Here is a 26,946-nt window from a genome sequence, read left to right on the forward strand (position 1 = left end):
TGGTTATACGTCCTCGCTCGTTCCATCATTACTTAGGATAGTGGATCCCATTAGATATGGACCTTCTGTTTGGGACATACGTGTACCGACTGATACGTCTGGCCTCAGTACTTTACGCAATCCACGAGCTTCGTGCTGACGCCTTAGAATTAATTACAACAGTGTACCACGGATCGTCACGCGATAAGCACTCATCAATATCATAAATCATATCATACAAGTATCATATCAATATCAATCAGCAATTGAAGGAAATTCAGTCTATAATCAATTTGTCCATTTTGTCATTATCAATAACCCCACATTTTCTGGTCCTTCGAGCCGGATCTATCCATATTTATTCGCACTAGTTCTGTTGTTTCTCCTGCGTAGAATTCACTTGGATTGTGTACTGTTTGTTGCCTTCTTGTACTTGACAGGAAGAGAGGGTGGAAACAGAAAAGTTTTAAATTATTTCTTTTAGATCCAAGATTAGTACAGGAGTTTTGAGCTAACTAAAATCTCGAGATCATTCATTTTATGGCGGTAGTTAATCATAATAAAATTTGCCTTTTTATACTGTAGCTACTCCTCGAAAGCCATCGTTCAGCGAGGAGTTGGAGAACGTAAAAGTGGTGGTGGGTCAGCCCGTCAAGTTACAAGCGAGAGTCATGGCCTTCCCAGCGCCTGAAGTCAAATGGTTCAAAGATGGTGAGTTTAACGTTTGGCCATATCATTATAACTAGAGGCTCAGAAGAGATCAAGTTCTTAAAAGATACCTATTTGTGTAAGGCAGACTTGACCTACATTTACAGCAAATAAATGATTAATTCGTTAATTGATTGAAGACTTAGCTCAGATTTAATTTTCAGATAAAACGAGACATATTTGTCCCAGCGCAGCGATATAACGTTTAATAGTGTCTTAAATCTGAGTAAAATCGAAGTGCACTCTATAGATTTCAACCTTAGTGCCTTTTTAGATGAAGTAGAGCAGACTTGTCAAAAGTCTGTTTCCAAAAAAAAAAACTTCAAAGTCTTAAGATAAAGTCAAAGTCAAATAACTTATTTAAATCTTAATGTCCTGTTCGTTTCCGTAGGTGTACCCATCCGTCCGAGTCAAGCAGTGAACTTCATCAACCAGCCTGGTGGTATAGTGGGGCTGAGCATAGACAGCTGTCGCCCTGAAGACGCGGGATCCTACTCACTCACCGTCACTAACAAACTTGGAGATGTCGCCTCTAAAGCTAATGTTGAGGTAAATTCCATCAGCATTGTAAAAATACAATGTTCTGTTAACGCTGGAAACCAACGAGTATTCTAAGAAGATTTTGTTTGACTGGGATCTTACATATTAATGCAGTCTATGATCAACGTATAAACCAGTAATCGCTTGATGATACATACTTTTACTGAATACTCCTTCCAGTCTATCATATTCTCAAATTACGAATTCCAGGAAGACAAGTACAAAATGGAGCAATATTTTAAAACTATGTATTGATTCTACAGATTGGACAGAAAGAACGCAAACCAGCGTTCATAGCAGAATTACATCCAACCAAAGTCATAGAAGGATTCCCGGTAAAACTGGAAGTCAAAGTGCTTGGCCATCCCCAGCCTACCATCAAATGGTAAGTAAAACATAAACAATATGAAATCACTGTTTAAATTAATTATTTTCGCACCTTTAACTAAAGCCAAACTTCTAGAATACTCTAAAGTTCTTGTTTGGACAAAAGTAAACACCGGTGCTGACTAAAATGTAATAAATTTGATTCACGAAACTTTCTTTTTCATAGGACTCACAACGGCAAAGAGATCGTGCCAGATGGGAAACGTATCCGAGTGGTGTCACAACCCGATGGCACCCATGCGTTACTGATCAGTGAGGCGACACCTGCTGACGCTGGTAGCTACAGTGTCATTGCTACCAATGACAAAGGCGAAACAGCTACCAAAGCTGATCTTACTGTGGCTAGTAAGTTTATCCTAAAAAGTTTGCTTTTGATGTAATGTAGCAAATGCCGAACAGTTTCAGAACAGATATGAATACTAGAAGTTGAATCAGAATAGGAATCAAAACGAACAATTTTGCTCATATTCAGTTTTGCACCCATAGATACGACGTGAAACCAACCCAATCTCACGAATTTATTCGAATTTATTCGGAATTGCGATTCTTACCTGCTTAACCTGTTTGGATGAAATCTCACCCATAGGTTTGGACTTTAAGGGCATTCTAAAATAATGTGATGTCTACAAGTGTATGAAGATAAAGGTTCAAGTCCATTCAGATGGGCAAAGTAGAAATATCTGTTAACGCTTGAAATATTACCGTGTATCTTGTGGTGGAGTGTTAAAATAACGCTTTTAAATATTTTTTACCAAATGTGACACTACAGTTACCATAACAATACTCATACTTTTTGCTAGAATCCGGTTTTGAAAGTTTTAAATGCCTTTATGACAAGATCTGTTGAAACTCAATGCTATAATCTAAACTTTATCCTATCCTATCTTTATATATTTTTTGAAATATTATTATATAAACACTGTTGCACAAAAAAATAATTTATTTTTTATTTTTTTATTTGTAAAAAATGGAAATATAGGCTTAACTTTTCTTTTTTTTTAAATCGTAAAAACATAAAATAAATTAATCTTTTTTTCTTTTTTGTCAGCCCTAGCACAGACTACGGTCTATTTGGGCTGCAAAATTCCAAACACCAGTCTGTTTTTTATCTAGTGCTTTGGTCTATAAAAAATGGTGAAAAATGTTTCTCTTTAAATTAAGTCTATTACTAAATAAATAAATAAATAAAAAATAAACTTAATTTCATAAGATTCGACTATCGCCTGTTTGTTTACCCAACACTTGTCTTTCTAGGTCGAGAAGACTCTTCATCACCTCAAGAGCGTCCTCAATTCATCCACGGTCTACGTGAGGTTTCCGGTGAAGAGGGTCAACCTCTCACCGTCACTGCACCGTTCACTGCCAACCCTGTGCCGCAAGTGTCGTGGACTAAAGACGGGCAACCACTCAGCCCTAACGAGAGGATCCTGCTTACTTGCGATGGCAAGAGGGTAAGTCTTCTCAAGCTAAACAAAGTTTTATCTTATATGCATTTAGGTCATAGAGGTAGTGCCTCGATAGCTCAACGGTTGAGGAGCGGACTGAATTCCGAAAGGTCAGCGGTTCAAACCCCACCCATTGCACTATTGTCGTACCCACTCCTGGCACAAGCTTTACGCTTAATCGGAGGGAAAGGCGAGTATTGGTCATGATTAGCATGGCTAAATATATTCTGTAAAAAAAGAGGTCAAGGAAGAAGGATGAAGAAGATCTGGATTAACAGAGTGAAGAATTTGAGGAGGAGAGGATGTGGGTTTGTTAGTTTGGAAGTGAAAGGAAGCTGCTTCCAATCGTCTCTAACGGCTGGCTTGACTAAGCCAGGGCACACCCAGGGCGAGCTTTGTAGAACTTTGATGAAGTCTGAATTATTTGATGATGGTTAAATTAATAAAAGATTTCAGATTTGTTTACTGTCTCCTCTTTCTTGTTAATAAAAGCGACGTTCAAGTAACTTGAAAACACAAAAAATATGTAGATAGATAGGTAGGTACGTTAGATATTGTAGACATTGCGGATATTAATATCCTATCATCATTCATTAATTGCTATTGTACCTACTGAAATTGCGTTTTGCTAAAAAACTTGTGGTTATAGTCAGAGGCTTAGTTTTTTCTTTATTCCAGGTGGGTCTAGAAATCAACCCGCTAGAGCTATCAGACGCGGGTGTGTATGGCGTGAAGTTGGTCAACCCACTGGGTGAGGATTCAACGGAAGGCAAGATCAACGTGCGCAAAGTGTTCCAGCCGCCACGCTTCACGCAGAAGTTCACCGATTTGCAGCAGGTGAAATATATTACTGTGAAATCTTTTTAACAGTCTGTATTATAACGAAATTTGTGGTCAATAAGCTTTGCGTCCACTTATAACTTCAACCCCTTAAATAGTCTTAAGGCAACTTCACTTAAGTCAGAAGACAATCAAGAAGTTTTCTGTACGCTACGTGACATTGGCAACGTACATCTTTTTGATGAGTGGGTACACAAAAAACCACTAATCAAACAAAGAAGACAGCTATCCAGGATATTTAACCGTACATATAATTTGTATTGGTATTTTTCAACAGTTACCAACATTCGACGCCAAATTCCCTGCACGAGTTACTGGCATACCCGCTCCCGAGATCACGTGGTACAAAGACAATGTGCTCCTAAAACCTTCAGACAAATACTCCATCAAGAGAGATGGGGACGCGTGTTGTCTGTATGTAAGAGATCTGGTGCAAGAGGATGCTGGGCAGTACAAGTGTGTTGCTAAGAACAAGGAGGGTGAAGATAGCTGTGAAGCTGTTTTGGAAGTTGTCGATAAAATGTGAGTATCGCCTTACAGTGAAATAAACCACCATGATTTGGTTTTAGACAATTGCAGCTTGGCTGGAACTGAAAAAAATATGGGTTGACCATAATATAGCGGATGTGAGGATAAACCTACTTATGAATTACTACATCCGCGTTTGTTAAATCCAGGACCGTTAGATTTCATACCATTTCCATTAATTTCTAAGTTGTGGGTTCAAAATTCACTTGACAGAAATAGACATAACTACTCTTCGGCACAAAATACTAAGATTATGAAATGTTAAACAGATAAGCAGCCCAAAATTGCCTACGTTTTTTTTTCAAAAAAGGGGCTCCTGCATATAATTACCTATAACCGAAGATTCTTACTCATTGTTTATATCTTAGCTTTCTCCATATTAATTATAGCCCCATATAATATTCACCTGTGTATTCACCAAATGCCCGATTTTTCATATTCTCACTAAGTTTAGGTAATTTGAGTAATGAAAGACGTGTGTGCATGCATGGCTATTGGCTACCAACAGGTCGAATCGCACGAGCAGCAAAAAAAGAGGATAATGTATAGCCACGACCACTCTACCAAGAGTGAACGATTGAGAAGAACAATGATTTCTTTCTAATATTCCTGTATTTCTTTAGCGGTCGCAAGCAAAAGGTGGAGCCACCAACGTTCCTCAAGAAAATTGGCGACGCGGAAGTGTTCCGTGGCCTCAGCGCTAAGTTCACCGCCTGCGCCACCGGCACGCCCGAACCTGACGTTGAATGGTGAGTTTGAAGACTTTGGCCATCCGGTCTATCCTGCACAGTCATTGCAAAACAAGTAGTCCAATCTGAAGTTGCAACATCGCAATCACTGAAGAGATACCGAGGATATTTTTATGAATAAATCAATAAACATGGCGCAAATTATTGACAAGAATTAAATGCACAAACCCGGCCGAGATCTGTTTTTGTACAACGCGCAGTCATTTGCTTGGTTAGACTCATTAAACTACTGGTTTTACGGGTACTATACTAGGAATTATATCAACCTACAGTAGACTGACTACCGTTAGTCTAGTAGCAGCAGAATGACTAGTAGCTATAGATATACCGTTCCACAGAAACGGCTTGTAAGTTGTAAGGTATGGAAAGTGACAATTGACGTACAAATCAAAGCTCTCAACGTCGCTTTTACTGTTCTACTTTATTAAGGTAGTAAAAAAACCAGTCTATTGCCATTCACCTACCCACACCTTTCCAAAATTAGGTTCCGCAACGACGAGAAGATATTCCCAAGCGATCGCATCCGCATAGAGCAAGAGACCACGGGGTTGTTGCGGCTGACCATTGGCGGAGTAACCCCTGAGGATGTGGGCACCTACCGCTGCAGGATATTCAACCCGCACGGCGAGGAATCCTGCACCGCACAACTTGTGTATGATAGTAAGTATAATTCAACTTTATCTATAAGTTACAAATGATTTTGACTATCTCCAATCTCCATGGTCCAAAACCTATTTCCAAATGGCAATGACAAAAAACGTACAGACCAATGTACTGTCACTTACAAGTGATTTTCTTCTGTCCAATTTATATTTCCTATTGGCCAAAAAGTTTCTGTGGTCCAATTTGTATTTCCTTTTTCACTGAATTTTCAATTAGATCTGGACAAAAGACATGCAGACCAATTTTACTATTAGGTATAAATAAACTTGACTATAATTCGTATGGTCCAATTTCTATTTCTCAATCGTTCCAAGTTTTGCCGAGTTTGATTTTTTATTTGTCAACTAAGCACCGCTAACATTTTATTTGTTTCTGAATTTGACTGTCTGTATTGTCGGTCTAATTTCTATTTTCCAATGGCTAAAAAGTTTAACCGAATTTGATCTTTTCACCAGCTCTGGAGCCCCAGAAGGACAAGAAGCCCATCTCCGAGCAGTACTCAGACTTCGACAAGATGAAGCGCACGGGTGTACCCATGCCGCTCACAGACAAGCCGATCATATCCCGCATGGCTGACCGACACCTCACGCTGTCTTGGAGACCATCCATACCGCACCAGCCACGGTTCCCGGTCACCTATCAGGTAAACAAGCTCCGGTGTCTAAATTTTTAGGGTACCGTATCTCAAAAGGAAAAAAGGAATCCTTATAGTCACTTTGGTGTCTGTGAAAGACATTATGTAGTTCTCATAGCACAAGTAATGGAAAAAATCCGAAAACCGTGAATTTGTGGTTACATCGCCAAAAAAATATTCAAAATGTGTTTCAATTTTTAAAGTACGATATCAGCTGTACCAAGTGGGGTATCATATAAAAGGGCTTTACATGTACATATTAAAACAGATTAATTTTTTTATTTTTTATTTAATAGTTTTTGATTTATCATGCAAAATGTCGGAAAAAATACCCAAGTACGGAATCCTCGGTGCGCGAGTCGGACTTGCACTTGGCCGGTTTTTTATGTAGAGATCTACGTCCAGTGAACAAACATTTTTAAATTTATAATGTTAAATAAGATTAGAATATATTCGTCTGATGTCATGAAGGATGTCCCATTTTCTACATTATTTTTTCATTTTACCAGGTGGAAATGTGCGAAGTACCAGACGGCGATTGGTTCACAGCACGGACTGGCCTCAGATCGTGCGTCTGCGACATCCGCAACTTGGAACCATTCCGCGACTACAAGTTCAGAGTCCGAGTTGAGAACAAATACGGTGTCAGTGACCCTTCGCCCTTCGCGATCACTCATCGCGCTAAGTTGGAACCCGATCCACCCAAGTTCATTCCTTACCTTCAACCGGGTATTGATTTCAGACCCGAAACTTCACCATACTTCCCGAAGGTATGTTCAATTGTATTTTGATTGATTGTAATATTTTGACAGCCTCCCTGGCGTAGTGGTAAGCACTGTGGGCTTATTAGTGGCAGGTCCTGGGTTCGATTCCCGGCAGGGTTATAATTTCTAAATTACTGGTCTGGTCTGGTGGAAGGCTTCAGCCGTGGCTAGTTACCACCCTATCGGCAAAGTCGTGACGCCAAGCGATTTAGCGTTCCGGTACAATGCCGTGTAGAAACCAAAGGAGTATGGGTTTAATGAAAACTGTCATACCCCTTCCAGGTTAGCCCGCTTCCATCTTAGACTGGATCATCACTTACCACCAGGCGAGATTGCAGTCAAGGACCAACTTGTATCTAATTTTTTAAAATCTGCATGATATTCATTTGAAGCCTGTTTCTTCAACTAACCTTTTCATATGCTCAAAATTTCTGTATTTAATTTCGTAGGACTTTGATATCGAGCGTCCACCACACGACGGTTACGCCCAAGCGCCCAAGTTCCTCCTCCAAGAATATGACTCTCAGTACGGCGTCAAAGGCCACAATGTCAACCTGTTCTGGTTCGTCTACGGCTACCCCAAGCCGAAGATGGAGTATCTCTTCAACGATGAGCCGATTGAAATCGGTGGGAGATATGACTGGAGTTACACGAGAAATGGACAGGCTACGTTGTTCATTAACAAGTGGGTATACGATTGTGGTATAATTTAACATTTACTTACGTCACATTAGGGGTAAAAGGGGCGTACTGAAATTCAGAAATCCAGTAACCTATAGCATCTCGTTACACACTGCTGAGATAAGGCGTTTATAGATTTAGAGAAGTTTCCTTTTTCATGATCATAAAGATATCTAGATATAAATTTTTGAATCATTCGGTCTAATGGCGAACTTCAAAATAGCGTCCGCTTTTTATGACGACAGTTTTTTTTCATGGTCACAAAGAAACCCTGACCAATAATCACTATTAATAAACTCTAATATAAAAGCAATTCTAAAAGAAGCCACCGACTTAGTAGATAGATATTATGTTTATAACCGTTATGGTTATTTCCATCACTTAAAATAATAATCCTAAAATCACCTCCATTATAATCTTTCCTACGTGGCCGTGGTGGTCTAAAAGTTTCAATTTGTTTGGCTAATTTTATTAGGATGCTAGAGCGTGACGTTGGCTGGTACGAAGCAATCGCGACCAACGAACACGGCCAAGCGCGACAACGCGTCAGACTCGAGCTGGCCGAGTACCCCGCCTTCATCCGCCGCCCTGAGGAGACCGTGGTGCTGCAGCGCCGCACCGCGCGGATTGAGGCGCGCGTCACCGGCGTGCCCTACCCCGACATCAAGTGGTACAAGGACTGGCAACCGATCGCTGCCAGCTCCAGAATCAAGGTACAAGGCAGTTGTTATCACCGTCTTCATCCTTTCAAGCACCCCACTTTCAAACTCCATCAAGTGGTACAAGGACTGGCAACCGATCGCTGCCAGCTCCAGAATCAAGGTACAAGGCAGTTGTTATCACCGTCTTCATCCTTTCAAGCACCCCACTTTCAAACTCCATCAAGTGGTACAAGGACTGGCAACCGATCGCTGCCAGCTCCAGAATCAAGGTACAAGGCAGTTGTTATCACCGTCTTCATCCTTTCAAGCACCCCACTTTCAAACTCCATCAAGTGGTACAAGGACTGGCAACCGATCGCTGCCAGCTCCAGAATCAAGGTACAAGGCAGTTGTTATCACCGTCTTCATCCTTTCAAGCACCCCACTTTCAAACTCCATCAAGTGGTACAAGGACTGGCAACCCATCGCTGCCAGCTCCAGAATCAAGGTACAAGGCAGTTGTTATCACCGTCTTCATCCTTTCAAGCACCCCACTTTCAAACTCCATCAAGTGGTACAAGGACTGGCAACCGATCGCTGCCAGCTCCAGAATCAAGGTACAAGGCAGTTGTTATCACCGTCTTCATCCTTTCAAGCACCCCACTTTCAAACTCCATCAAGTGGTACAAGGACTGGCAACCGATCGCTGCCAGCTCCAGAATCAAGGTACAAGGCAGTTGTTATCACCGTCTTCATCCTTTCAAGCACCCCACTTTCAAACTCCATCAAGTGGTACAAGGACTGGCAACCGATCGCTGCCAGCTCCAGAATCAAGGTACAAGGCAGTTGTTATCACCGTCTTCATCCTTTCAAGCACCCCACTTTCAAACTCCATCAAGTGGTACAAGGACTGGCAACCGATCGCTGCCAGCTCCAGAATCAAGGTACAAGGCAGTTGTTATCACCGTCTTCATCCTTTCAAGCACCCCACTTTCAAACTCCATCAAGTGGTACAAGGACTGGCAACCGATCGCTGCCAGCTCCAGAATCAAGGTACAAGGCAGTTGTTATCACCGTCTTCATCCTTTCAAGCACCCCACTTTCAAACTCCATCAAGTGGTACAAGGACTGGCAACCGATCGCTGCCAGCTCCAGAATCAAGGTATAAGGCAGTTGTTATCACCGTCTTCATCCTTTCAAGCACCTCACTTTCAAACTCCATCAAGTGGTACAAGGACTAGCAACCGATCGCTGCTAGTTCCAGGATCAAGGTTTGTATTTCTAGTCCAGACTGAAGGGGTGAGATCACTAAATACTTTCTCAAGAACTACTAAATTGAGAGTTGTCTTCGACGCATAGTGCATGACCCATTCGTAACGTACTTCGTACCTCTTAAATATGCTATTAGACTTTATTTAAATTCAAACGCCACCAACATCTTAATAAGACCGGTCTGGCGGGAGACTTCGGCCGTGGCTAGTTACCACCGTGCTGCCAAGAGATTTAGCGTTCCGGTACGATGCCGTGTAGAAACCAAAAGAGTATGGGTTTAATGAAAATAATCTGTCATAGCCCTTCCAGGTTAGCCCGCTTCCATCTTAGACTGCATCATCACTTACCACCTGGTGAGATTGCAATCAAGGGCTAACTTGTATCTAAATTATAAATGGAACAAGCCTTTAGGCGATAAAAGCTAGATTCAGCCTGAAAAAGTTTAGCTTTAGACTGATTGGAGGTAGCCCAAAACTATTTTTTTTAAATTGGCCACTAGCTGATAATCCCATTCCTTCAACAGATGCAGTTCATAGCACCAGACACCCACATCCTGGTGATCACGGACGCAATCCTCAAGGACGAAGGTCTATACTCGGTGTCGGCGCGCAACGTGGCCGGCTCCGTCAGCTCCTCCGCCATGCTGCACGTGGAGGAGAGCGAGCATGAGTACTCTGCCAGGTAGACGGCATGACACATATATACACTGATCTATGGGTGTACAAAGAAGTGATATAATTATTTAAAAGTAGAGAAGTGCAGTCCAGTAAATTTACTGATAGCTAAATAGATAGATAGTAAGAAAGGGGACGGGGCACGAGGTATGCCCAGATATCTTCAACAAATTGGTGTGGTGCTAATTCAGAACTCGTCTGAAAAAATATAGTGAGATGAAAAAAAAATTGTGTCTTGCGTCTGCAAAATTATTTACGTCTCGTGCCTTTGCATTTTTTGTTAAGCTCAGGATTCTATATTTGAATAACTGAAATCTACGGAACCCTTCGCTTCAATTTGTTGGAGTTGTCTGTATGTACTCGTACATTATTACGGTCATTCCTTAGTATTATCATAGAAGTAGTTAATATAGTATCTAGTATGTAGCGTTGTACCTACACAAAGCGATTTGTTTCCAAATAAACACTTTATTTTCCTTTTAATATTTTTTTTATTTCCTATCTAATATAGTTATTTGCTTTATTCCACTCATTTTCCACTGCCATCTCACCATCTCAACTGGGCTATACAATTCATTATTCTTGCTTATGTAGCTTTTATGCTTTCTGGTGACTTTTAAATAATTGCTATTTGCACAGCTTTTCTACACCATAATTTTGGAATCAACTAAAAGACAGCCTTTCTAATCGGCGTTTTCACTTTTCAAAATCTTAATTGTCAACTCTCTTCTTTATTGTGAACCATATTTTTGTACCTGCCAATTACTCTGGCATACCGGTTTTTTTTCAATTTCAAATCAATCATTTTGAAAATAAAGATAGTGGTGGAATATTTCCGTCTTATCATGGACCTGTCTAGCCTTCATGGATGCTGCAGATGTCGTCTTAATCACTTAACATCAGGTGACTCAACTGTTCTTTTTCTGTTTGCCAGCTTATGGCTTTTAAAGAATTATCAAGGATAAAATAGGAGCCTTTGTCACTAATTCGGAAAATTCATGATCAATGAAACCAAACGCTTTCTATAAATCCAAAGCTAATATTAGGTACTTTCACGTTTTTCCGGCTTAGACTACATAGCTCAAATTTGGTTCCATATCAGTTCCTGCTATATTCATAGACCCATTAAATGTTATGGAAGGAAATGGTAATTCAAGTATTAACTCAAATGTTTTGGTACAGGATCCGCGAGTACCCGCCACGCATTAAGCCTAGTACGAAGCCGTTTGGTGACTACTATGATCTGGGTGACGAGCTTGGTAGAGGAGTCCAAGGTGTCGTCTACCATGCCGCTGAAAGGCAGAGTGGTGAGTGTATTGTAAAACAAATTTAATGTTTATGATTTAATTGCATGCTCTAAATAATCAAAATCTGTCTTCTTCTGGTCAGCTCTGAAATAAATTTGTTTAAAAGAGACAGCATTAAAAAAATTTACTAAACCAGATTAAGCAGATTGGTGCAAGTGTATTTAAGCACAATCTAGTCTCATGACGATTATGACGCTATAATACGCGCATTCATAATTACTAACAATCCGACAAAAAGTTATTAAACAACTTAAATTGGTTTAACTAATCATAATTAAATTTAGCGTCAGAATCTTCACATAAAAATTGAAAAAAAGGATACCAATTTCGCATTACCATCCTTTACAAACGTAGGTACGTAAATTTTCCTAAAGAGGTGTCAGGTCCAAAACATGAGTTGTCATAGCTATCTTGCCCCTTTACCAGGTCGCAACTACGCCGCGAAGATAATGCACGGCCACTCAGAGCTGAAACCGTTTATGAAGAATGAGCTGGACATCATGAACCTGCTGAATGACAGGCATCTCATCCGCCTGTACGACGCGTACGAGCACGACCACACTCTCGCGCTGGTCACTGAGCTAGCGGCAGGAGGAGAGCTAGTCAGGTATGGTTATAAATAGCAACATTTTTATCCTGTGATTCGTACTACCAAGGTCTAAAAGTGCTCTGCATGTGTCTCATGTAGGATATTTATTATGTCCTACTATTTTGCTCCATATTTAACACGAGGTATTTTCATATTCAACTTCCAGCAGCTCTTATTATAGATATTTTCAGCAAATTCTATACTTATTGTCTGATAACGCGCTATATGTTACAACTTTTGTGACAACATTTTCAATTAAATTTAGGGAGCAAAACTTACAAAGCAAACTTCAACAGAAATAATCCTGCTTGGATTTTCGAAAAACGAACTTTTATAAATGACATTTTCCTTTCTGCAGGGATCGTTTGCTGAGGAGTCAGGGTTATACAGAGCGTGAAGTGGCGGGCTACATACGCCAACTGTTACGTGGTCTCAAACACATGCACGACAACAGCGTTGCACATCTTGGACTCACTGTAAGTACCAAGCAGTTAGGGATCACTATAACTGTTGAGAAACACTAAGGCTTTAGAGTAACCCCTAAATAAGAAGTGATGTGGAAGTTTCCAACTAGCTAAGAGTTCGATAAATATCATCAAAACTGATGTTGAAATCAGCAATGTCTCTTTTTACTCTCTTGACACAGTCTTTAAATTCTTGTGCTTTGCCTACTATTTACTGAGAACTTTTTGTGGATGTGCTACCCTTACTATAAATCCTCAACAAAAATCTTTTACAGATCGGCGAACTCCTCCTGTCCCACGCTGGTAGCGACGAACTGAAAATCTGTGACTTCGGTCTCTCCCGAAGAATCCAACTGAACAAACACGCAGCGTTAGACTACGGCATGCCAGAATTCGTCGCCCCAGAAGTCGCCAATGGAGAAGGAGTTGCCTTCGGCGCCGATATGTGGAGCGTCGGCATTATAACCTACATTCTTCTTAGCGGTTACTCCCCATTCCGCTGCCGAAACGACCGGGAAACCTTAACCAAGATCAGAGAAGGAAAGTGGGAATGGCATGATGAGGAATGGTGGTCACGATTTAGTAAGGAATCGAGAGATTTCATATCAAAGTTGCTGGTCATCAACTGGCATGATAGAATGGATGTGAATACAGCGCTGTCGCATCCGTGGTTGAGCTGCGCGGATAAGATTTATAAGGACGAATATACTATTACTACAGATCGACTAAGGAACTACTACAATTTGTACAGGTTAGTCATTTTAGCTTATATTTGATTCACGCCACTAATATTGAACTTACCCTAATTAGTTCCACCGCATGCCACATCACAATGACCTTACCATGGTCCTCTGATATGATAGAAGCAGAAAGTAGTCTTTTAGAAACTTTCCAAACCTATTAGATTCGTTTGAATCACAAATCTGTAAAGAAATTAAATTATATTAATTGTACTTTGGTCAAAAGTTTTGTCACCTTTTGTTTAAAAGTTTTCCTCAATGTTCTAGTAAGAAAAAAGCGTTCATGTTACATGATTGTTTATCAGAGAATGGATGAGCAACGCGCAATGTCGCAACTGGTTCCGTCGCCGACCGCTGAGCGGCGCTTTCGACCATCCGTCGAAAATGGTCTACCCGCCTGGCATCATATACACTCCTGAAGGTAAATTCATAGCTGTTGTACCGAATAGATCTATAGTTTACACGATTTAATCACATTACACTATCTTTCAGTCAAAAAATTTAATTCCATCGTTGTTTATCCTAACACCACATACCTATCTGAGTCAAAATTAGCAACTAGCAGAAGAGCAAAAAACTTGGTGTTTCCAGAAGTTTGGATAGTTATGGATACCCTGATGTTGCTTTTTTTTATCTCTTTAAGAGTTTCTGTTGGGTGTTTTCTTATTCATCTGTCGATTCTCTAGACTATGTTTAGTGAATGGCTTCGAAATCTTAAAACCGTCAAAAAACGATATCTGGCTTTTCACGGATGGAGATGAAATTTTCGAGTGAGATGCATTTTTCGACAGTTTAAGTACAGCAAGATTAGCAAGATTGGATCACATTTTTTCGTAATGTAATCATAATCATGTTCTAGGTACACCCGAACGCGACAGGCCATCACACGAGCGTCAACCAAACGAATGGGACCTGAAGTTCAAGCAGTGGGAACACCCCGACTGGGAGGTTTCCGCTACGTCAGAGAGCCAGTAAGCCATACATCATACTAATATTATAAAGAGGAAACCTTTGTATTTTTGTATGTTTGTATTGAATAGGCTCAAAAACTACTGGACCGATTTCAAAATTTCTTTTACCATTACTTAGAGGGATTCTTCCGAATCCGTATAGGCTATATTTTATCCCGGAAAATAGAAAAAATAAATGTCCACCCGTGCGAAGCCGGGGCGGGTCGCTAGTCTCTAATATATAAAAAATCATTCATTTATTGCTTATTGCGTATTGTATATATTCAGCTTTCGCCTGACTGCAATCCTGCCAAACTATAGGAGATGGTACAGCCTAAGGTGGAGCACGCCGGCATAGGTGCCGATTCACTCTTCTGTTAATATTATAGCCAATACAATGAGGAAAATTGAAGCCAGAAGAGCATTCCATATTCTAGCAGTGCGTATTAGAAAAGAGGAAGCAATTCGTTCCGTACGAGTTCGTCGAATTTCGACTGTGTAAGGGGTGCAGACTGCAAACCTTGGTGATGCCTCGCGATTCGATAGTGAAATGGCGAGGGGGAACAAGGTTGAAAATTTTTTCTTACACACAATTATAGCTCGTATTTAATGAATATCTTCTTCCAGCTACCAGAACGGTCCAGACACATACCTGCTACAGTTGCGCGACACTCAGTTCCCGGTGCGACTGCGTGAATACATGAAGGTGGCCTGCATACGCTCGCCTGGGTACAGCCTCAACATTATGGACTCTTACGATCCTAGGGTAAGGGGGAAAATTAAAATTACTTTCATATAACTGACTGACACATCAACGTACGTTAAACTACTAGATCAAGAAACATGAGATGTTTGTTGCATGTATGTTTTTTTAACATAGACTAAGAAAGTTAGAAAAAAAAAGAAAGTTAATAAAGTTCAGTTAGAAAATCATATTTCGGTAAGATGGGAAGTAGGTATAACAGTAAAATAAAATATGTAGCCTTATGACTGCAAGAAAATTACTAGAAACTACTAGAAATTACTAGAAACTACTAGAAACCACTAGAAATTACTAGAAAATTATGAGAAACTTACAAGGTATATAAAATAGCATTTTTAGTGCCCGCAGGGTTAAGAGGAATTCAAAAATTTTGCTACAGAAATGATGATGATTGCATCCTTTTCCTCTCGCGTGTAACATGGAATTGCAACAGTAGTTTTCCATATACTCTTGTCTTTGGATACAGCTTTCATGAGATTCACTACGTTAAAGCTGTTAACCTTTATTTTATTCCCCTTTATTTTGCATCAACAGACGCCGATTATTCGTGAACGCCGTCGTTTCACCGACATCATGGACGAAGAAATCGATGACGAGAGACGCGAAAGAATCAACAACTACGGTACTGAAAGCTACACCATCAGACGACTAAGACACGAACTCGGAACGAGACTTGATAGTTACGCAGAAGCTCAAGCTTTCATGGAGTCCAAAAAAGATGGCCAGCTGCCATTCTTCAGAGAAAAACCTCAAGTACTCCCAGTGCAGGAAGGTGACCAGGTTCAACTCTCCTGCTTCGCCGTCGGTGATCCAAAACCGTCAATCCAATGGTTTAAAAATGACATGGTTATCGCTGAAGGACAACGCATCAAAATTATTGAAGACGAAGAAGGAAGATCTACGCTCAAATTCGACCCGGCAATGCATCACGATATAGGCTTTTACAAAGTCGTAGCTAGAAACAAAGTAGGACAGACTGTTGCAAGAACGAGAATCGTTGAAGCCACAACACCAGATGCTCCCGACAGTCCGACAGCCACAGAAATATCTGATACAGAAATTCTTTTAAGATGGAAGCAACCCAAATATGATGGAAACTCTCCCGTAGTATGTTATAGCTTACAATACAGAGAAGGCGATATAGTCGAATGGAAAACGGTAGCAGAAAATATCGATCACGAATTCTTCGTCGTCAGAAACCTGCAACCAGATACAAGCTACCACTTTAGATTATCCTCTAGAAACCGAATTGGATGGAGTGAAAAGGGCATCCCAACAGAATTGATAAAAACGAAACAATCCGGCGCACCCAAAATAGAAGTCACAAAAGCTATGCACCATTTACAACAAATAACAGAATCTGGACAAGAAATTATTTTAGATGAAGACAGACCGAAATTGGACTATGCGATAGAAGAAAATCCAATCGAATGGGACGCTACCACTCAAAACCTAGCGGATCGTTACACTTTCATATCAGAACTATGGAGAGGAAAATTCTCGACTGTCGTCAAAGGTGTCGATAAAAATACTGACGAGATAGTAGTAGCGAAGATTCTAGAAATACGTCCAGAGACTGAGGTTCAAGTTCAGAGAGAGTTCAACTGTATTAGAAAGTTAAGACACGAGAGGATATCAAATTTACTCGCGGCATATCAACTTCCCGGAGCACCTGTTGCCACACTCATTCTAGAGAAACTACAGGGGGCTGATGTTTTGACTTACCTTTCAAGCTGTCACGATTATAACGAACAAATGGTAGCCACAATAATAACCCAGGTGTTAGACGGTCTTCAATACTTGCACTGGCGAGGATACTGCCACTTGGACTTGCAGCCTGATAATGTGGTGATGTCTTCAGTGCGATCGATTCAAGTGAAACTGATCGACTTCGGGTCAGCACATAGAGTTACCAAGTTAGGAACTAGCGTACCGCAAGCTGTTGGCGAATTGGAATACAAATGTAAGTTTTTTTTTTTAATCTACTTCTTAGTGTCCTGGTTGATTATGCATATCAGTCGATTATGTATGTATCAACATTGAACCAGGTCAGTAGCTGGATGGATGCTTATCGTGCCTTAAAGAACACGTTAATCCATCAGTGCCGGTTAATATTCGCCAAACCTTAAGAGTCGCAATCCCGTACTCTTAGTCGGTTTGCTTGCGAAAGGATCTGGGAGTCTTTCGCATCGTTATATCAAGAAAATCTCTAACATTATTTAATTAATAAAAATGCTACTCAGCAATACGGCGACGCAGATAAATAGAGTGTCTCTACTGATGAATACATTTTTTTACAGCACCTGAAGTTATAAACGATGAACCCGCCTACCCGCAAACAGACATCTGGTCAGTGGGCGTACTCACCTACATCCTACTGTCTGGAGTGTCACCATTCAGAGGCGCTGATGACGCGGAGACCAAACAGAACATCTCCTTCGTCAGATTCCGCTTCGAGCATCTTTACAAGGAGCTCACTCAGGTATAATAACTTTAGGTTGAATCTTTGTAACTTTAAAAAATATTTTTGATTATACAAAAGCTTTTGATATGTACAATATTTATAGTTCACTTATTAAAACTTAAAAGTAATTTAATATGCTCATAACTTTATACTAGCCAAACTATATTTATAACATATAGGTACCTACATATTTTAATAAAACTTTATAATTGCAATAAAAAATAATGTTGATGTCCTACAAGGGAGCACGCTAGGACTACTTTATTTCTTAGTATAGGTACATCAAAGGTCTACCAAAAGGAAATGCTTATTTTGCCACCATTATGGGAATAATATATTGATATTAACAATGACAAAAATACAATGCAATGATAATGAAGATACAGGTGTGATTGAGATAAAGGTTACGAATTATGGTGTCTATTAACTTGTAGGAAGCGACGCGTTTCCTGATGTGGGTGTTCAAGAAGGTGCCCCTGAAGAGGCCCACGGCGGAGGAGTGCCACGAGCACCGCTGGCTCGCGCAATCCGACTTCATACAGAGGAAGCGGGAGCGAGCTGTTTTCTTAGGCAACAGATTAAAGGTAAGATTTTGGTTTCAGCATTTTTTGAACGCAAGATCCTCGATAAATGCCAAATAAAAGCAAAAGACAAGTGAGCGATAAATGTTCTGTATTGAATCAATGTTTACAAACTTTAATATGAAGTAAGGTACTCAATATAAAGCCTCAAAACTCGATATCACAATAGTTTAGGGGAGGATGGATCGAAATCCGAGAGATTCACAAAACTTACTTGGAAAAGTAAAGAGAATATCAGTTGTTGAGTTCAAAATTATAACTAAGTAGCGACCTTCATATTCTACTTCATAAGCATGCAAACATTTAATAGGTACTCATCAGGAATAATCCGTACAAATAATCCTGAATATTGGCACAGAATACTTAATGCTTAACCAGAATGGAGACAAGAAGTTGATAATGGCGTCCCCACTACCTGGGCATAATCTATTTACCAACTCATCTTACTCAAATAATCAGAGCCTCAATAGCTCAACCGGTAAAGGAGTGGACTGAAAACCGAAAGGTCGACGGTTCAAACCCCGCCCGTTGCACTATTGTCGTACCTACTCCTAGCACAAGCCTGACGCTTATTTGGAGAGGAAAGGGGAATATTAGTCATTTAACATGGCTAATATTCTTTTTAAAAAAAAAAAAAACAACCAATTACAAAGATTGCTAAGATCATAAAGCATTGATCACAAGACTCATGTGTACCAACCTTGTTGTCCCCAGGAATTCGCGGACGAGTACCACGAGAAGAAAGCCCGCGAGGCGTCACAAACAGACGTCCTCGCCAACTTCGGACCTTCGCCACGAGTTCTGGCGCGCTCCAACAGCATCACAGACGAACTGCTCACCAACTTCTCCAGCCGCTGACTGCATTAGCCCAGCATCATCAAACATCATGGACGTAGCTACATAAAACAAGAGCTAATAATGTACAGTTGCTGTCACGTACAAAACCTTTCATATTGAACCTGTACAGAGGGTGATTTATCTGTTCTATTTGGCGCAGCAATAGGTACAGACGTTGCGCTTTGGTTTGTTATTCTTTCGTTTCGCCTAATTCATTCATCGCCCCGTTTATCTCTGCTTCAGTCGAAAATCGAAAAACACCATATAAACAATCTGCAGAGAAATGACAGTTAAAATTTTGTAATCTATGTCCATGATAAAAGAAACCTTGGCCAGTGACCATCCTCTGGGCTTAGGAGTTAGGACCAATTTAATATGGATTTAAGAAACTTAAAATACAATATACCTAGGCACTATCCCGAAACTAAGAATTTGATAATAATTTAAGCATATTTTTAAGGAAAACATTTATAATTTTTTGTATTCTAGGTAAGGTGCCTAGGTAACTTACAAAATTACCATTTGGGATAGGCAAGGATAAATTGCTTAATTTTTTTACTAAAGTAGGGTGTCATTTAAAAAGTTTAAAACTTACTTAATTTTATTATTGAATACATGTATAAATAGGAAAAATATTAAATTTCGTATCGTATTTTAGTAGAACTAACAAGACTTGGAAATTAGATTTTAGAAATCGATTATTTCTCATCAACTATGGATATCGTTACCACACTATTTTAAGATTTTTTTTTATTGAAAAAAAAAACCTAGGTATTGGTACCTACATCACTTCATTTATATGCACCTACCTAGTTTAAACGGAAAATTGAAATCGTTTTAAAGACTAATTAATTGTTAATAATTTATTAAGTAAACAGTTTTTTTATTGATTTTTAATCAATCGACACAGAAAAAAACCTTTTTTTGATGTTTTTACCTTTTCTACGCCGCCACACTAAATTATTCTAGTCAAAAAAAAAGTTTCGAAACTTATTTATTGTTATGAGTTATTTATAAACATTTTTACTATTTACTTTATTTATTTCTATGATTAATGCTTCAATATTATTGAAGTTAAATAAAGAGCTATCTGCTGAATTGGCAGTTTTATTTATACCTACTGAACCCTTTATAGCTTGGTGATGCCCACGACTTACGACTAGATTGATTAGCGCAGGGTTGTCTCCACCACGATTGCCATGTCATAATGTCGCGAACTATACGTTTAGAAATAGCTGAGATCTATAGAGTGCACTTTTACTTTGCTCAGACTTAAGACACTGTTAAACTGAGACAGCGTTATATCGCTGACATAAATCTGTCTCGTTTTAACTGAAATTTAAGTCTAAGCAAAGTCAAAGTGCGCTCTATAGATTCCAGTTTAAGGGCCGGCGCACATATGGCGGAGCGCAGCGCAGAGCATGCCCGCGAAGTTTTCTAATCGCGAGACATTACGCGAATTTCTACCAGAGAATGCGCGAGCACGCGCGGGACTGCGCGCGGATGCGCGAGTATCCGCACGGATGCACACTTGATTTTAGACATTATTTCAATGAGAACAATGTCGATAATATTTTGACTGTGAAAAATGCTCTGCGCTGCGCTCCGCCATATGTGCACCGGCCCTAAGTTCCTAGGATAACTCTATGCTACCAAATAAAACACTTGTTTTATAAAATGAGCTATTTATATTACAGAAATTCAGCAATTGGTGTTGATGATTAGACAAATATAAATAATAAAATAAAATGACTACATTTTTTAAAATACAAAACATCCGCAGTGTTTTTTTAAGTCAATAGGAATTCACGAACATGCTAGTATTATTTAAATCCGTTATCCGTACCTACAGTTAAGTTATGACATGCAACATGCAAGGCAACCTACTCACGGCCAAAATCTCCCAGAACGAACCTAAACCAATTTAGAAATTCAGTCATTTATTGATTAAGCAACAGTTTTCATTGATTTATTAATTTTCATCTAATTACATTGTGATCATCACATACTTAATATGATAAACAACATCATAAATCTCCATTACAAGGTCACAAAGTTGATCACTCCAACAGGGAGATCGCCAAAAACTAATCGGTTTTTAAATTGACTAAAAATCAATTCACTACAATTTTTATAATAAATAGGTAATCCTTTAAAATTGGTAATATTTTTACAATTGCATTTTGTTAACTACAATACAATGTACTAGCGTTCGAGACTAGGACGGGATTTCCACTATAATATTGTTACGTCATAGTTGGAAATATATTTTCTATAGATTTTTTAGTTTAACTGAGACAGATTTATGTCAGCGATATATGTTTCGTTATAAGGCTGAGATGTACCTATTTATAGAGCGTACTTTGACTTTGGTCAGACAAGCTTCAGTTAAAACAAGACGGTTTTATGTCAGCAGTAAGTAAAGATCTCAACATAAGTGTTAAGTCTAAGCAAAGTCAATACACTATAACTAAGTATAGACCTCAGCTTAAGATTTAAATACTCGTAAATAATGTTAACCATTAAGTGCATACTTAACGGCTTTTACGGGCCACTTAGCAGATGTTTTCAACTGACAGTAAATAAAAGTTATTGGGCATCCTATTAGTGAGAACGCGTATTAAGTGATATATATAGGTATACCTTGAGATGGCTCGTAGGTAGGGTGCGGGTTGCGGGAGAGTGACAGTGACGTTGACCAATGGACACCATGGCGGCGCCACTGGTCGTCCCACCGTGGGGTCTTGAATTGCCGAACGAGAGACATCAGAGTAGACACTAGAATCGTCAGTTTCAAAACACTCCTTTAGCGTACGACGTACTGGTGGTAAAGTGAGGCGCCAAGTAGCCCCATACATATTCGCACCACCAGCGCGCGATCCAGGCCACCGCCACCAAATTGGTTGCGCAACCAAGCGGACACCAGTTGAGCAACCTTCCACAGAGTTGTATCATTTTGTTGGTAGTGCAACCTGGTGCCTGGTGCGATTTTATTGGCGCCGCCACGAGTGGACACTAGATAGATACCTAATGCCCTAACGTCATCAATCAACTGTCGCACTCCGCGTCCCGCACCTTACCTTACGACAATTTCATAGTGTTGTTTTGTTATAATTTTTTATAGTATCTACCTAATAAATTACACTAGCTATGCAAACCTTTAATATGAAATACATAGTTCTATACACGTTTTTATAATATTAAAATTCAATTTATATTCATTATCATTTCATTTGGATATGGGCTAAAATGTCTTCCTAAATTTTTATTTTATTTGTTACATTCATTTCAGGATTTTGATTTAATGATTTAATTTTTAATAATTATTGAGTTTAAAATGGATTTTTTTAAATTATTGTGTGATCTTAGGCCAGTCGCATATTATCGCAAATTGTCACACAGAAAACTTTCTGCCCACTATATCAGTGAACATTATAGTCAAATTTTTAATTATCAAAAATTCGGAAATAATTAGTACAAAGTGCCTTCGAACGCGCGTCAGTTTTTTTTCTTGCTCCTGATAATATGCGCCTGGCTTTAAAATTGTCATAGTGTAGTACTAAATATGTGCACTAACATCTTATATTACAAGGTAATTAATTACATTAGAAATACACCAAATTTATGTACAAACTATACTCTATCTGTGGAAAGAAGTTAATATAGCGCTCTCTCTCTCTGTTACGTAGGTTATCCTATACAAATAACAGAGACAAAAATCATAGTGGGTGTTAACCATTTTGAGACACCAACGAATCACAGACATGTGTTCAAAAATCATTTGACAATTCGAAAACATAGTTTCGTTTGTGATTGGTCGGTGACTCAAAATCGTTAACGCCCACTGAGATTTTTGTCTCTGTCACCTGTATGGGATTACCTACATAACAGAGAGAGCCCTAACTTCTTTCCGTGGATAGAGTATCCAAAAACATCTTTGTCATAACATGTACCCAGTATCAAACCAGGCTCAACTTATTAAACTACAGAATTCGAAATCAGTACAGAAATGGTGAAGGATCGTGATCAGGATAGAAATGGTGAAGGATCGTGATCAGGATAGAAATGGTGAAGGATCGTGATCAGGATAGAAATGGTGAAGGATCGTGATCAGGATAGAAATGGTGAAGGATCGTGATCAGGATAGAAATGGTGAAGGATCGTGATCAGGATAGAAATGGTGAAGGATCGTGATCAGGATAGAAATGGTGAAGGATCGTGATCAGGATAGAAATGGTGAAGGATCGTGATCAGGATAGAAATGGTGAAGGATCGTGATCAGGATAGAAATGGTGAAGGATCGTGAGCTTTGTCACTAGGGTTCGAATTACCGGAATTTCTTTCGCAGCGTTATCAAAGTACCGTCATGTTAACGTTAATAGCCCGTTCACACAGGCTGCGTTAGCGTTGCGTTACGCGCCAATCGTAAGTATTATTTCAATTGGTAGAGTAGCGATAAAATTTTGTCTTTAATTTAAAATTCCTGTTACGTTTCTTTTTAGCAACAATAAAAAGAATAAGATTTAGATACTCTAAATTTAGTTTAGAGAAAAACATGTTACTTGAAATAAACTTCTACTTATATTATTTTTTAAAACGTTTTAGTTAAAATAACATAGTATTGGTCGCTAGAGATATGTGTATTCTTAGGATCCGTATGAGAACCAGCGTAACCAACATAGCTCAACAGGTCGCGAAGCTGAAGTGGCAGTAGAACATAGTTTGAAAAACCGATAGGTGCTAGAATAGAGGGCGCTGCATTGGCAGACCCCCCCCCCCCCCCTCCCCCCACACAGCTACTCATGATCATCATCGACAATCGGTTGATGATGATGATGAATAGCGTATTATTATTTATGTATGTGTAAGTACCTAAAATAGTGACACATCCCAAAGAACATCAGATCCCATTTCTATTACCTTAGAATTCTGTGTCTTAAATGGATTTGTGGTGAATAATATTAATTTATATTAGGTAATTTTATCACGGGAATTGGAGTATTCATTACACTATGCCTATAATATGTTGTTACTCGTGTCATTTTGACTGAACCAAAACTAAACCAAACCATGATGGACTGGAACCTGGGCATAAGGCTAATAGAAATATGCCTACATCATCACTTTCCATCAGGTGTGATTGTGGTCAAGTGCTTGCCTATAACAAATAAAAGACCTAACTATAGTTATAGTTCGTTCTATCCATGGAAAGAAGTTATATTCTTTCTGTAACATAATTCCATACCAATGGCAGTCAAAAATCTCAATAGATGTTTCATGTTTTTAGAAACATTTTTTTTTTTCGAAAACAAGTTTCATTTGGACTGGCTGGTGACTCAAAATGGTCAAACACCCATTGAGATTTTTGGCTCTGTTATTTGTGTGGAATTATGTAACAGAGTGTACTGTGCTAACTTTTTGTCTTGGATGGAGTATAGTGACAGTTGTTAGGACTCAATGCTAAAAATGTATTATTTTATTGTTTTTTTTACCTCTCAATGCAGAGCAGTTAAGTTAGAGAGAGTTTTTCTTATAAACGTTTTGAAAATATGGTGGTTTAGTAAATTATTTAAAATAAATAGAAAGATTATTATGATATTTTTTGAATATCCAATATCCTGTGGTATAATATATTAAGCTTACTATCCAGCTATAGTGCCCAGATAGTAAAAGACCAAATAGGCCAGATTCTGGCTAGTTACTATACTATCTATTTCATCTCTTGCAGGGTTACCAATTTTAGTACTAAGGTCACAGTAACATATACACATGGGACTACTAGCTTGGCTTGGTTTGATGGTTTGCAGTGGATCTTGTCTTTTTTGGTTTAGTTCTGGTTCATCCAAATATCAACCACTGAAACATAGTCTCTATCACTACAGGTTGTTGTTGAAGCACTTGCGCAGGAACCTTCCTCATCTCTTCGCCTTGGAGGCAGCAATGTACTCCTGCACTTTAGCCTGGAACTCCACCTTGTTCTGTTTGTACATCTCAGCAGCTTCTATGTTTAACGGGTCGTCAAAGTTTAATAGATCCTGAAATATGAAATGATAATTATAATAAAAAGGTATTACATTAATATGTCCTAATGGACCAGGATTTATATCACATTGACTGTAAAAGGATCATACTTAATACCATTTCAAATGCAGGTAGATAATATTACAGCTGTTTTAGAATCGTCTTTATATATTAAGCCAGCTGCTTTTGACTTTGACATAATTGTATCAGTTTGATAATGTTTCTTACACAAATCCAAGAATTGGAGTGTAATGTTTATTCCACCATCATTTCTAAATCTCATCTAAATCCCATTTGAATCATCACCACCTGAGAAACAGGTTTCTTGAAAAAAATTCAATGTGCCATATGGCATAGTTTTCAAAAGTGAAAATTTTACTTTCTAGTTCATTTTTAGGAAGTCTCAACTAGAGACCTATGTCCAGCCGTGGATGTATAGCGGTTGATGGTGATGATATAAATTTTTTGATATATTAATAGGTTACCGTAAATAATGAATTCAATCCCCACACTACATCCTTAAGTCTCCGTGTGGGCGCCCAGCCGTGTTCATCTATAGAGGTTTGTCTCAGCAGTGACAAGCAGATGTCTCCGTCCACATTGATGTTGGGGTGCCAGAGCCTAGTTAGACATTTTACTTTTGGAGGCTGTAAGACAAACAATCATGCTATAGGCACAGAGTAAGGATATTACACACAGACAATACCGGTAGTCTGTTCTAACTTATCTATGTTCATAGAAACAAAGGTGTGTAAAGGGCACAGGAGTGTGGACACAGCTGTTCGTTGGAACATGTTGTTACTATGGAGTGCCCTATCTAGTGGAACAGTGTATGTGTTGTAAGTGTAGTAATGTTGACAACATAACTAAGTTGTGAGTGAAGTTAGCAGTAAAAATCGCTCCAGTTAGGAATAGGGTAAATTACTTGAAGCTTTCTTGCTAGAACGTGCCACATTGGGGTTCTAAGGTGCTCCTTGGGACCCCAACGTCGCACCAGACAGCGCATCATAGGAAGACCCGCCACCAGGTGGACATCAAATGAGTGGCTGGATGCTGCTGGATTTAGGTGGGGCTAAACTGAGGTGAGTGGAAGAAGTGGAGTCCCTACAAGAGACCTATGTCCAGCAGTGGACGTCTATCGGTGATAATGATAATGATGATGACTTCGTAAGAAATTGTAGTGTCTTCTTACCGCCATATTATAATCTTCGGTCACAAATACGCTAAATTTGAATTTGCCACCCGACCAGTAACCTTCGTCGGGCGCTACCGTCAAAACAAACTCGCTTAACAGGTTAGGATCCTCAAAGTTCACAGAACACGTCACTGGTAAGTTCTCGTTCATCTCTTGAACTTCTTTCACTAGCAACTTATCCCTAACTGATATTCTTTTAACAGGTTCCACTGTGATTCCATTCGGTGGCTCTGTATGCTCCTTCTTTAGCTTCCTATTAAGCGTTATCATTGTTTACTAACTAAATTATCTTATAAATAGTGAGATCCTTGTAGTTTTAGTGAAACATTTATAACTTTTTGCACTATATTCTAGCGTTTTCTCTTGCGAATTGCTAGAATTTGCACCCGATGCACCAAAAATCTGTCAAATCTCAAATGTCAACAGTCAAAACAAAATCAACAGATTATAAAAACAAAGAAGAATAACATAAGAATACATGAAATCTTATAATTGTTTTATCGGTTTTGCATAATGAGCAATGCACAAGC

At 39.2% G+C, this 26,946-nt stretch overlaps 2 protein-coding genes across 15 annotated transcripts in view; one reads left to right on the forward strand and one right to left on the reverse strand.

Annotated features, from left to right (window-relative positions):
* LOC123873584 (obscurin) overlaps window positions 1-26,946 on the forward strand; it is a 144,523-nt gene that overhangs the window by 98,391 nt on the left and 19,186 nt on the right. For 12 of the 13 annotated variants that reach the window (XM_045918554.1, XM_045918545.1, XM_045918565.1 and 9 more), the window contains 25 exons: window positions 565-690; window positions 1,079-1,236; window positions 1,491-1,612; window positions 1,781-1,959; window positions 2,869-3,065; window positions 3,738-3,896; window positions 4,177-4,421; window positions 5,051-5,176; window positions 5,661-5,836; window positions 6,295-6,482; window positions 6,983-7,243; window positions 7,687-7,922; window positions 8,394-8,631; window positions 10,355-10,512; window positions 11,688-11,812; window positions 12,239-12,419; window positions 12,760-12,877; window positions 13,141-13,616; window positions 13,911-14,026; window positions 14,465-14,576; window positions 15,183-15,321; window positions 15,853-17,281; window positions 17,619-17,800; window positions 18,217-18,366; window positions 19,078-20,298. In XM_045918554.1, coding sequence (XP_045774510.1) covers window positions 565-690; window positions 1,079-1,236; window positions 1,491-1,612; window positions 1,781-1,959; window positions 2,869-3,065; window positions 3,738-3,896; window positions 4,177-4,421; window positions 5,051-5,176; window positions 5,661-5,836; window positions 6,295-6,482; window positions 6,983-7,243; window positions 7,687-7,922; window positions 8,394-8,631; window positions 10,355-10,512; window positions 11,688-11,812; window positions 12,239-12,419; window positions 12,760-12,877; window positions 13,141-13,616; window positions 13,911-14,026; window positions 14,465-14,576; window positions 15,183-15,321; window positions 15,853-17,281; window positions 17,619-17,800; window positions 18,217-18,366; window positions 19,078-19,221 — 5,741 coding nt within the window. In that variant the 3' untranslated portion in view covers window positions 19,222-20,298. Of the gene's footprint in view, window positions 1-564; window positions 691-1,078; window positions 1,237-1,490; window positions 1,613-1,780; window positions 1,960-2,868; window positions 3,066-3,737; window positions 3,897-4,176; window positions 4,422-5,050; window positions 5,177-5,660; window positions 5,837-6,294; window positions 6,483-6,982; window positions 7,244-7,686; window positions 7,923-8,393; window positions 8,632-10,354; window positions 10,513-11,687; window positions 11,813-12,238; window positions 12,420-12,759; window positions 12,878-13,140; window positions 13,617-13,910; window positions 14,027-14,464; window positions 14,577-15,182; window positions 15,322-15,852; window positions 17,282-17,618; window positions 17,801-18,216; window positions 18,367-19,077; window positions 20,299-26,946 lie in introns of those variants that run through there. The other variant, XR_006797717.1, reaches the window with a different exon arrangement.
* LOC123873668 (NEDD8-conjugating enzyme UBE2F-like) lies at window positions 13,733-26,832 on the reverse strand. 2 transcript variants are annotated; one of them, XR_006797730.1, is made up of 4 exons: window positions 26,414-26,832; window positions 25,707-25,868; window positions 23,756-25,235; window positions 13,733-13,742 (listed from the first exon to the last, which is right to left on the reverse strand). XR_006797730.1 is itself a non-coding variant. In XM_045918642.1 (3 exons), exons 1-3 carry the CDS (start codon window positions 26,684-26,686, stop codon window positions 25,116-25,118), a joined length of 555 nt encoding a protein of 184 aa, XP_045774598.1. In that variant the 5' UTR covers window positions 26,687-26,832; the 3' UTR covers window positions 23,612-25,115. The 2 variants fall into 2 exon arrangements, 1 of the variants encoding a protein (XP_045774598.1); XM_045918642.1 differs by lacking the exon at window positions 13,733-13,742 and having other exon boundaries at window positions 23,612-25,235.

This window comes from Maniola jurtina, chromosome 2 (assembly GCF_905333055.1).
Source record: "Maniola jurtina chromosome 2, ilManJurt1.1, whole genome shotgun sequence".
Lineage (NCBI taxonomy): Eukaryota > Metazoa > Arthropoda > Insecta > Lepidoptera > Nymphalidae > Maniola > Maniola jurtina.

What these genes read in the sequence shown, in the direction of transcription:
- LOC123873668 (XM_045918642.1), bottom strand. Translation starts at nt 26,686, where the DNA reads ATGATAACGCTTAATAGGAAGCTAAAGAAGGAGCATACAGAGCCACCG. An exon ending in CCGAAGATTATAATATGGCG is followed by an intron (nt 25,869 to 26,413) that starts GTAAGAAGACAC and finishes TTTGTCTTACAG; the next exon opens with CCTCCAAAAGTAAAATGTCT. An exon ending in GATTGAATTCATTATTTACG is followed by an intron (nt 25,236 to 25,706) that starts GTAACCTATTAA and finishes TTCATATTTCAG; the next exon opens with GATCTATTAAACTTTGACGA.